The sequence below is a fragment of the Mugil cephalus genome, chromosome 6 (assembly GCF_022458985.1).
Source record: "Mugil cephalus isolate CIBA_MC_2020 chromosome 6, CIBA_Mcephalus_1.1, whole genome shotgun sequence".
NCBI classification, from domain to species: domain Eukaryota; kingdom Metazoa; phylum Chordata; class Actinopteri; order Mugiliformes; family Mugilidae; genus Mugil; species Mugil cephalus.
This window is the reverse complement of record NC_061775.1, coordinates 23,857,843-23,870,320: the sequence shown is the minus strand read 5'-3', so window position 1 is coordinate 23,870,320 and position 12,478 is coordinate 23,857,843. Positions and strand designations below refer to the sequence as shown.

Genomic DNA, 12,478 nt, shown 5'->3' with positions numbered 1-12,478 from the left:
TCAGCGTTTCCTGTGAACCTGAAATAAGAGAGACACAGGAAGCTGAGAGGGGTCTTCTCTGAAATGACCTCTGACTCGAAACGTTCACGTTCGCAAACAGGAAGCAGAACAATGAGAGCAGCGGCTGGACTTCCACTGCTGGCTGGGTCTCGCTCGACACCATGCTAACCGTTTCCTCTTAGTTCAGCCTGCAGCTGTGCAGCTGTGCAGCTGTGCAGTGGCACTCAATGCCACGAAAAGCACTGGTAGCGTGAAAAAACATGAAAAGAAGAAAAGAAAAGAAAGTAACTGCAAATCAGGAAAAGAATGTAAAAAAAAATATTTTATCGGGCTTAACATAAAAAAAATAAAAAGTTGACTCTGATCATTTTAAGTTGTTATAATTATTATTCTCAAGCATTAAAAAGCGTTTTAACTTTGTAAAGTAGTAACTAGCTAAAAGTTAAAATGTCTGTTCTAACTTTCTAACTTTAACCTACTTTGTTTTCTGAATTCATCCACTGCCAGAGTGCAACATATACGTTTAAAAAAAATACTACTACTGCTCAGAAATGTGCACATACCTTGTCTCTTTGCAGTTTGTGGCGCTTTGCATTTCATTCTCGACAGCATCGCTAACGCCGCTATTTACCCGAACAGAAACAGAGACAGACATGTGCTGTCCTCTTCTGTGACACATGGCCTGTTTTCATTTCACCTGAAAGTGAGGAGTTTCACCAGAAGGGCTTAACGCACGCCTACAGCACCCGAAAATATGCACCGAGCTATTTTCTGCATAGGAATTCATCTGCTCTAATTCTGAGTCAGACAGTCCAGTGTGTTTACACGAACACTGTTACACCAAATATGACAATATTCAGAGCATGACACAGAGGGATTCATGGGGCACGCGCCTCTATTTGAATGTAGCCTTTTCCAGTTAAGACATGTGAGATTAGATGTTATTCTTTCAAAGTTTACTGCATGTTGGGTAGATACACCGATCAGCCACAACATTATGACCACTGACAGGAGAAGTGAATGACATCAGCTGCGTTTCCATAACAGTTTTTTGCAAAATGAAAGCAATTTTTCAGATATTTCGATAAAGTACATTGGGGCTTTTTATGTGTTTGCATTGAAAGTTGTTCTGCGACTCTCATCACACAAGACTTCACTTTGAGGAAGATAGAACTCATGCAAAAAAAATGCAAGAAAAAAAGTGTTTCCTTGCACTTTTGCAGTTTTTTTATTGCGATATTTAGGTTTTGCACATTTCTAGGGGTGATGGAAACGCAGCAAGTGACCATCTTCTGATAATACGATGTTCTGCTGGGAAACTTTTGGACCTGGATTTCATGTGGATGTTATTTAGACCACCCACCACCTACTTACACACACACACACACAGCAATGATACTGCTTGATAGCAGCAGCCACCCTGACACAGACACACACACAAGAACGCTTTGGGTCTCCAAATCCATGGCCCATGTCCATTCTCTGATGAATCACAGATGTTCTGGAGGGAGAACTACACGATATTAGGAAGGTGGTCTTAATGTTATTCAACAACAGGTTTTGGGACATGTGTAAATATTATAATAAAACCAGCCTTTTCCAGAAGTAGATGAGGGTGAACAAGCGTGCCATCGGTAGGATAAATAAAACCCTGCAGCGTGTAAACACGAATAATAACAGAACAATCACTTTTCAGTCCTTAGCCGTGTAAACAACTTCGTAGCAGTAGGTCTGGGACTGGAGGGTCACAAGTTCCTGGCACTGATAGATTGGAAGAAATGTACACGGGTGGAGCAAAGTGTCCTCAGGATCCATGTCTGAAGAGGCTTAATCAAGACGTTTAACTCTACTGAGACACCAGGTTCTGGCTGCCAACTGCTCTGATAGTGATAATGGATGTGTGTTCATCAATGGAGAGGTCAAATACAGAAAATACGGAACAGAGGGACAAGAAAGTGAAACATGTGGTGCATCGACCCCCGTTAGAGGGTTCGTTTTTGAACCGACGTTTGCTGAACTCTCAGGCCCAACGTGTGCTTGTTAATATACAACACACTTCAGCCAGAGTTCACATCAGCCTCGCCAATCTGATAAGGCTGAGCTGCTTTAGTACTTGTCAAATAGATAAATAAAGACCTACAGATATAGGACATAAATAACCAAGAGGTGAAATGTTGGACAGCGCCCTCATCTGCATTACATTTCATTGTGCAGGCTGAAGTGCGTGCACAAATAAATAAATAAATAAATAAATAGCATTTATGGCGTATATTTAGGTATTTATTTATTTACTCATGTATTTATTTTTAATTATGGCAGAGCTGGTCCTCCATACATGCACACAGATTTTTACATGTTTTTCTTCCAAGAAAGTTTATCATTTCCATTGTTGTGTTAAGTTTGTGTAAAATATTAATTAAACCACATACACTAAATCATAATAAAATGAAGCAAGGACAGTGGGAATTATATACTGTGCGTCCCATCTATCTATCTATCTATCTATCTATCTATCTATCTATCTATCTATCTATCTATCTATCTATCTATCTATCTATCTAACCATGAATACAGACGGCACCACTGGACTGAACCTCCTTCTCTGCACTTTGACTTTTGCTCCAGCACTGAGAAACCAAGACCTTGCTCCAGGCATCAGGGGGCACGGACAACGAACGCCCTTTGTACTCACACAGGAAAAGTGCAGAAGAAAAAAAAAAAAAACTATATAAAAGCACCACAAAAAGACAAAAATGGCCGAAAACCATGGCGATTAGTTTTATCTTCCAGGCACAAAATGTACTGATATAGTAGAGTTACACTGTGGTCTCAGTTTTGGCCTCTTTTTCCAGTGAAATATGTTTTATGAAAGCAGTGTTTTGAGTTAATAACAGAAGAATTATCATTAAAATTGTGTCACAATTTAATTTTGCATTAATGTTGATAATGGCACACACGTTAATATAATATTCCAAACTGACACTCCACGTCACAAAGGTTTACCCCTGATTTAATTAAACCAATTAGTTTGGATAGTACAATCTTCCTGAAAAAGAAACTGAAAAGGAACCAAATACCGTACATTGAAGTTGATATTAAAGTTTTTTGTTTTCTTTTTTAGGTAGCGTGACTCAAAGAATGAAGCAGGTCTAGAGTCTTTACCTGCAGGTTGTGTCTCCGGGACGCGGCTCTCTGGCTCCTTGTGCTTCTCCATCTTCTCCACGCTGCTCTTCTCCATCTTCTCCACGCTGCTCTTCTCTATCTTCTCCTCCTCGTCATCATCCAACACCTCCTCCATGGCTTTTTCCAGCTGTTCACTCCCATTCCAAGACATCTGAACCGGAGATAAGAGGACGAGAGACTAAGAGAAGAGCGCGTGGCGAACAGAAACGAGGCATGAAATGCAGCTTTAAACGCAGTCAACTAAAATTCTGAGGCTTCAGTTAATTTGACTGTGCACTGATTAGATGTATAAAATGTGTGGTCCTGACCTTGAGCCTGGGTTTGCCCTCAGAGCCCTGTGGTGACCCGGCAGAGCTGGGCTGAACCAGAACAAATTCCTCACTGGTGACGGTGGCTACGGACTCGGTGGAGCTGCTGACTTTGCCCAGCGAGGAGGTGTCATCCATGGCTGGCCGGTTTTTACTCGGGGTCGGCTTCGGGGAGACGAGGGGTTGAAGCTCTCCCCTTCCCTCCTGTCGGCGTGGATTAGTAGAGAGGCAGCCTGCGGGTACAACAAAGATTAGTCAGGTGTTATTCTCATGTATCAGTGCACGACATTTTATAACAAACTCTTGTGACAGTTATTAGAGACATTTTTCTATTCACCAAATAGACAACGTCCTGGTTTGTAACCTACATTTCAAGCTATTTTAACCCCGTCATCATTAAGTTAATGATCCGTGCCGGGAAGAAATGACAATTTGTAAACCTAATCACAAGTCTGCAGTTGCACAGTTCTCTAAAATGTCTCCAGTCTTAAAGATCACGTGTACTCGTCGCCTTCTACAGTCTATGGGAGGCCAGGCTGACAGCTTTAATGGGGTCACTGAGTCTTCCTTAATCATAGCTCAGCACCTTTCTATTTTAAATGTTGCTTTTCAATCAAACTTTATTTATACACTACATTTTATAAAATGAGAATGCAACACAACAAATAATGAAAACCTACCCCTCCCACCCCCCCATGCAGACCCACACAGCCTTGCACGCACGCATCCAGGTGAGGAAAAACCACAACGTGAGGCACCACAGCCTGCGACCACAGGGATAGACCTGGATAGACTACATGTAAGATGCAGAACGCCCCCTCAGTCCTCTGAGCCTGAGGCATCTGCAAAACCCAAGACCCGTCCCCACAGACAGACCAGACACATCGCCCAGAGCGGAGCGCCCCCATGAGGAAGCACTGGCATTAAAAAGTACGAGATTAAAAGACAGTAATAAAGGATGAAAAACAGGCAATAGATATAATAAGAACAAAATATATAAAAATATATCTGTATTTAGGAAAAGTTAAGGATTTAAAGATAAAATATCAATATAAGATTTAATAATGATAAAAGGCACAAAGACTCAAATAAAATAAATAAATAAATAAATGACACTCCTTGATCCATCCCCAGCAGGATGCAGCCTGAAACAGATACGCAAAAAACATTTCACCTTGCGTCCAAATTCACTAGATCCCAAACTAATCAAGTGCCTGTGGGATGATCCACAGAGGCCCCTCCCCTCAAACCACAGGACCAAACAACCCCCCCCCCCCCCCACTAACAACATTTTTGTTGCCACCCGTATTTGCCCCATGTTCAGTCTCTGATGAGCCACAACTGTTTTGGAGGCACAAGGGAGACCCACACAATATTAGGAAGGTGGTCATAATGTTATGTCTATGTAAGTTTTAACTTCCCCTCCACTGGCCACAAAGGAGTTAAAAACCTTGGAGAGGGGGGAGTCAAGATATATTATTTTAGGTGGTCATAATGTTATGCCAGATCGGTGTATACATCCATGCACGTGTATGTTTTAGTAAATATTATTAAATGTATACAGTATTGAAAGTAGTAGTAGTAGTAGTAGTTTCCCAGCATGCCTGGTCACTCTCTGTGTTTCTCAGTGAACTTGTGCAAGTCTTTGCTTTTTCTGCTTCACTCTGTGTTTTGCGTAATTGAATGAGTGTGAATGGAGCACATGACCCTGTGGCTTCCCCATCGTACGCTTGCGTGCGTGTATGAATATAATTTGGCCGCGTTGAGCGTGTGAATGGATGTCCTCTTAGTGTGCGCGTGTGTAATCATGTCACTGCGTGTGAATCAATGACCCCCTTCATGTGTTTCTTCTTGAATCACCATAAAACTCTGCAAAGCTCAAACCCCAGATGTTTGGTTGCTGGCAAGACGCAGCGTGGCAATAAACAGAACATTAAAAGGGAATAGAAGTCGCCTGCATATTCTGATGGTGATTCATTTCTTGGTCATCATTAATGTTTGGAGAATAAAACATAAAAAGAAGATTAAAAACAAACCCACATTATAATTTCTTCCATTTTAAAGAGTGTTGATTTGCTGATCAGTGGTGTCTTTATATCGCGTTGCGGATAGAAGTAAATACAATTAGAGAAAACAGTCTGTTGCTTTGTTTGTTTTTAAAAGTAGTTTACAGCAGCTCTTGCTATAATTACGTTTGTGCATAGTTACAGTCACGCGTCAACTGCCTCAGCACTAAAGCATGTTTGTTTGTGGTGCACAGAAGACGACCAACTCCCAGAAAAAAAGCAATGAGCCAGCAGGAAGTAACTTGTCAAGTTACTGGACTAAGGCACACACCCATCAGGCATAACATTATGACCACCTTCCTAATATTGTGTGGGTTTCCCTAAAACAGTTGTGACTCATCAGAGATTGGACATGAGCCTTGTGAGGGTGTCCTGTGGTGTCTGGTAATAAAGACAGGGGACTCTGTGGACTCTGTGGATCAGTTCAGGTGTCTACATGTCTAAGAAACATCCACACAAATGCCAGGTCCTAAAACTTTCCCAACAGAACATTGAATTGTCACAGGACGTCCAATATTATGTTTGATTCAGACTTTTCCCGTCAGTGGTTTTAATGTTGTGGCTGATCTCTGTATATGTATGTATGAGTGTATTCAGTGTATTAGTTTTACACCTTTTTTATAAAACAGTTACTTATTTAATAATAAAGTCAGAGCTGTTTCCTATTTTGGGGTTAATTTTTTACTTCTGTACAGTATTTCATTGTGTATGTATGTTACTACATGCAGCGTCTATAAAGTTAAATCTAATCTAATCTAATCTAATCTACTAGAGCCTGGTTCACTTCTCTTGGTCCTCATCTCTCTTCTTCTTCTTCTTCTTCTTCTTCTTCTTCTAGAGTCAGACCTGACGTGAAAAGTGTGGTAAACACACACGCAAAAGGCTTTTAATTATAGTTGCTTAATGTTGACTGTGCAAGTACAGAACATCCCATAATATCTCTGTGGCATGCACATTGCTACAGACCACTGACGGCATTAGTACAGACGTAACACTACGCTGTCCATCTTGTAATGAATTGCACTGTGTTGTGAAAGTCCTTTATATCTGCACGAGTGAGGAAAGAAACATTCTGTCAAAAACGGATTTTACTGACTGACAATTTGTGAATTGCCAAGTGTTGCATTGCAGACTTGATTACTGCACACATACAATACGTACAACTGGGTATCCACATTTTACTGTTTCTCCGGTGCAGCACTGGTGCGCCCGGCCATTACCAGCCTGCTCCTCCGGTGCCGTCCCAGTTGGCAGCTTCGCCACACAGCCACCGCCTGTATGGAAACTGTGAGTGCGGAGAGGCTGCACCCGCGGGAGCCGGGTATGACCGGCCACGTTAAAGTGTCGAGTGTTTCTATGGGTGGACTCGACCCATGATGGCTTGTACATAACAGCGGAAACGGTCAAACAGGATCTGCAATCACTGTTTGATGCAAGTTTTATTTGTGTCTCACACAAAGGTGCAAGACGCGTGAGAGGAAACTTGTGACACTGGAGAGACGAGGGATGAGGCAAACCCATGCGCATCGTTCAAAATACCCTTTAGTTGTGGATAATACTGACTACGAGCCCGATGTGTGGCTCAAACTAACTCCTTCTCCTCTGCTAAACACTGTTTCTCACGCGCAGAAGGATTATGAACCCTAAGCTGAGCAAACAGATCTGTTCAGTGGCTATAATATACAATATAATACGGTTACAGGGTTAGGCTGAGGTTTTGTTCCCGTCTCTGACTGTGAGATTAATGGCAGTTTATTAAATGGGACAATTACTGGCCATCTGTTACCGTGCTGTTATTTATCATTTCTAGGGTTGTGGTGCAATATTACAACTCACAAGGTTATTAAAGGTGATTTCGCTGTATGCATTGCGTTCCTAGAAGGCCGCTCTGTGCAAGATAACCAACAAAGCAAACAATCCCAGCTCCGAATCAGAACGAGAGCGAGATAAGAGCCACGGAGAAGCAGTTTATCCTCCTGAGACTGGCGCTGAAACTCTGTCTGAAGCTCGTCAAACACAAAAGAAAGTTTGCTCCACAGTGACACCTAACACCTTATCATTGCATCACTTCCTGTTAAGTCTAAAGCTACTCAGAGTGATTACTTGTCATCTATTGTGTTTGTTTATAGTTGTATGCCCACCACGATGAAGGAAGTACACTTTTTTTTTTTGTTGTTGTTGCTAACACCAGGATACCAGATACTGTAAACACAACATGCATTTAATTTCAGCAAAACTGGAGTGTAGGCACATTGTTTTCCTAATGTACGGGTTAGTATTCTGGTCAGCTGCAGCCCTTCATGCCAGTCAGACAAACGCCCCTTCATCAAGACGCCGTAACAAAAGACCTGCTTGGGTTTCATGCCAGCGCTGAAGCTTGGCCTACTTCTGACAAGTACCTGTTTGTTGATACAACCACAGTCTGCTGCCAGTTCAGTGTTCAGCATTCTGCTAAGACACATGCAAGAAACTGTTAACGTTGTCCCCTAATATATCGGTTGACATTCATTTTCATTATCAGTTCAGCTGCCAGTTTTCTCAAGTAACTCCTTAATCATTCAGTGCGTAGAAAGACATAAACTACTGGTCAAACATTGGTATAGTTGGTCAGGGCTTCATCATCCTACAGCAACATAATGACCCACAACTTTAGTCCAAGTTCTACCACAGCTACCTCAGGATAAAAACAACATGGAAACCTTGAACACGTGGAGAGGACCATGGTCCAGTCTCTAGACTTTCACCCCACAGAGCTGGTTTGTGATGAACTGGACAGAAGAGTGAAAGCAAAGCTCCTACAAGTGACACACATTTCTGGGAACTTCTGCGACAAAACTGGGAAGAACTCTCTGGAAAATATTTAATTTTAGAAAGAAAGAAGTGTGTTCACATGTTAAGTCAGCCAAAGACGGTTACTTCGATGAGTCGAAAGTTTAGAATAGATTGTTAGTAAAATGAGACATTAAACTTCATACATTTCAATAAAAATAGAAAGAAATATCAGTGTTCTACAACTTTTGACCAGTGGACTGAAAAGCGTCTGACGTGCATGTTTTTTTTTTGCATTTTTATTGTTCAAAAAATAATTAAAAACTGACAGAATAGTTGCCAAATATTTTTGTAGGTCAACACTAATGATTTTATTTTAATATATCACTAATATCAATTCAAATCTGATTTATTTATGGATAATTGCTTAAAAAATAATTTAAAAAAAACTTGACATGAAACATATTAAACAAGTGACCTTCAAATAATGTAGCATTGTGCACAAATACATGCAACAGAAAGGAATTAGCTGTCTGGCATGATAAAATTGCCTGTCATGGTGTTGTGGCCCTTGTTGTTAATATATGGTCAATGAATTTTAAGCTGCAGGTGGCCACAGCACATCCTGTTGACACAACATCATATGAAACTAACCTAACCACCAATACATGACACAGGCGGCGGGAACGGTGCAACCTGCCCTCATTCAGAGTACAGTAACTCTGCTGTTCATGTAAACAATGAATAAACATACAAACAAAACCTTAAAACAATGTCCTATTTAAATATGCAAGCCTTAACCCTCGTATCGTCTTCCTGTCGACTTTTGTCTTCTTGTTTTACTATTCATAAATCCTAAACGTTTGTTTATTTTGCACGGATATAGAAACATTCGTGACGGGGCAAAATAAGTAAGAAACCTTGAACATTATCTACTCACAGTACATTAAAGTTACACACTGCGTTATCATGTGTAAATACTGTGCTATGACCACCAAGTGTACACGCAGAAAATCTTTTCACCTATTCAGCTTCATCTTTGGGAGTTTTAAGAGCTGTGAGTCGGACGGCAAAGACAGACTGCGGTGGAGATGTCATCCCTGGAGCTGATCCACAGACAGCGGAACGAATGCTGTAACGTTACGACAGCAGCTGCAGTCGTGTTAATGGGGTAAAAACATTTCTGAGTTTAAACGCTAACACGGGGGAAAACGGCTCCAAAGTTCAGAAAGTGGCATTTGATTGGGATCATAAATTCATATGAAGCTTTGAATTCCGCCAGACCAGATGGGGGTTATTGTTCGTGAAACGGGAACGTATCACACCCATGACTCCCCATAACCTCCAGAACCCACATATAAACTTGCCTCCGTCACCCGACTCTGAAACCGTGGCAACGCCCCAGAATACCTGAAAGACCTCCTCGCCTCACCCTGCACACATCGACTCGACTCCTCTGATCCCACAGCACTGACCTCCTCCTTCCTCCCCAAAGAAGAACTGCAGACCATGGGAGACCAGGGCCTTTTGCTCCACTGCTCCTCGTGTCTGGAACTCCCTCCCTGACCATCTGACTTTCCTGTTCAGACAGACCTTTCCAAACCATTCTTAATCTCCAGTCACTGGACTGGATTTTTTATTTATTTATTTTTTTTAGAAGCTGTTTTTATGTCATAGTTCCTAGTGTTTTTATTGTGCACTCTGGGTTTTTACTGAACTCTGCAGCACTGTGAGATTGTTAATGAAAAGTGCTTTATAAATAAAATGTATTATTATTGTTTGTAGATAGTGGCTTCGCTTCTTATGTTAATTCTCCCATTAAGTGCTGCACAAGTGCGTGTGTCAGGTTTTCTATTTAAATAGCAGCATATCAGACATTTATCAGGTTAAATGACACTGACAGGGATTATTATCATTATCATTATTATTATTATTGTTTGTAGATAGTGGACTTGGGGTCCAAAGCTCGTTAAAACATTGCCTGATTATTAATGTATTCAATTGAAATAATAACAGCACAACTCCATGTAAAATTTGACTTATTCTTAAACCGATGGGCCCCTGTTATTGCGTATTATAGAATTCCTGTGTGAGATAATCCAGGATGTATGTATTTACCTTACTCTTCCGGGGTGATTCCTCTCTAGGTGGATACGGGTACAGGAGGAGTTCTCCCTAATGGCTACTCTGCACTGTTTGTTTTGATACTGATGCTTGAATGGCCTTAAGAGGCAGTTGTGTAATGTTGATGTGCATAAGTGTGAATAAAAGCCTTTGTTCAGAAAAAAAAAAAACATTGCCTTATTGTTAATTCTCCTATTAAGTGCTGCAGTAAATAGTTGCAGCTGCTCTGACTGATGTGCACAGGCCTGGATGGAGTCTCTCACAGCATCTGCAGCAGGCTAGCTTCGTGTGGCAGGTTTCCCACTGAAGCAGCATCCCGTATTTATCAGGTTAAATGACTGGCAGTGGGTTTCTGTCTGCTCGTAATTGTTAAGCACACACACAAAGGTGACTTTTAAAGGGAAGAGAGTCCTCACAACAGCAGCTAACGAGACACAAACAGAAGAGGAGGCAGGGCAGCGATTAGCCAGCAGGAAGCTAACTTCACCGGACAAGCCCGGGTGTAAACAACACATCTTTGACACACACGGAGCCTTGCACGCGAGAAGCTAGACGTCCGAACAGGTGAGATAAACAGGAAGCGAGTGTCCTGTGCGTGCCAGGCTAGTCTAGACCTGCGAGCTAAACGGGCTAACGCTAAACCAGCTCGAAGTCCAAAACAGTTACCACCACTGTTTAGCAACACCCCAGCCCCGCTCCGCCAGGAAAATAACGGGAGGGAAAACAGAAGGAAAACAACGCTTCACTTGTCACTGCGTGTAAACGTGACAGTGGAGTTAACGCAGGTGATGACAGTACAGCTGTCAACTTACTTGTTTGCAGCTCGCTTGGTGTCAGAAGAGTTGCACCGAAGATCGTGTGTATTCGCGAAGATGGATCACTCGGAGGAATAAGTGACCTGTCTTCCGGTTTGGAATGTTTGAATTGTTTTGCGCATGCGCCGTTTTCCCACACGCCTATCTGGCTCAAAAATGTTTCTCTGTGTAGATATATATATATATATAAATTATTATTTTAAAGGAAAATGGAAAAGTCACACAGAAAAAGATGTAAAAACAAATGCAAGTCGAAGTAAAAGGCCTTTAATTTTAACGGGCTTGATTTATTAAAAAACGCACCTACACGTTTCTGCTTGCGCCTTCTTCAGGGTGTGGACACAGTGAAACAGTATTCGTAGTTGCAGTCACCACAGGTGTGCATGCAGCACTGGGGCATGCACCATTTTCATTTCGGCCTCTAGGGGGATAGGTAAACGTGCAGTATGTAGAGCCTTATATTAATATAATAATATACGGCTCTGGCAGTATTACTCTCTCTCTGACCTCTAAGGATCTAACAGAAAAGTAATTCTGACAAACTTTCCAATGCAATGACAATTTATAGGATCCTAAAGCATTTATGATATGATTATTATTTTAGATATATTTAGGGCAACATAATGTGACTGCCCCTGCCCAGGCTATGGAAGAGTAGCCCATAAGGTCCACCCATGAGAAAAAGAAATGAGAGGAGGTAGATTTATTGTTTTGTCTTTTTGTTTTTTTATCATGCACTTTGTGTAAAAAGTCGAAACGTACAAACCGGTGGTATCTATCATGTTGATCACAAGCACCTCATTTTTGGTTAATTTGGCTTTTTATATATTCCCACCCCACAATACTCCACCAGACCTGATCAATACACCCACATCGTGTACATGACTGATGCCACTACTTACACACCTCATACCTATGTTGCTTTAGTTGATTTTGTTTTACTCATGACAATTATTTTCCAGTGCAGCAGCAGAAGAAAACAAAAACTATTAAAAACTATGTTTTTGTGTCTTTTCATTGTTGAAAATAAAACTCCCTAAAGGAATGCTTTGTTCTAAAAATGAATCTTTTAAACTGATGTTTGCCTCATGACAATCACTAGCTTAGAGGTCAGAGGTCATGCTGCCTCCAGGACTCATCGTTAAAACATATTTTTTTGTCTCTCTCCCTTGACATTTTAATAAAATATGTCTCTGAGGTGAGTATTTTGAAG

At 41.3% G+C, this 12,478-nt stretch overlaps 1 protein-coding gene across 2 annotated transcripts in view; it reads right to left on the bottom strand.

Moving 5' to 3' along the window:
* rabgap1l (RAB GTPase activating protein 1-like) overlaps positions 1 to 11,358 on the bottom strand; it is a 122,856-nt gene extending 111,498 nt beyond the window's left edge. For both annotated transcript variants that reach the window (XM_047586222.1, XM_047586223.1), the window contains exons 1-3: positions 11,263 to 11,358; positions 3,492 to 3,724; positions 3,163 to 3,334 (exon numbers count right to left, since the gene is read on the bottom strand). In XM_047586222.1, the coding sequence (XP_047442178.1) occupies positions 3,163 to 3,334; positions 3,492 to 3,629 (310 nt within the window). In that variant the 5' untranslated portion in view covers positions 3,630 to 3,724; positions 11,263 to 11,358. The remainder of the gene's footprint in view (positions 1 to 3,162; positions 3,335 to 3,491; positions 3,725 to 11,262) is intronic.
* Positions 11,359 to 12,478: the final 1,120 nt, after the last annotated feature.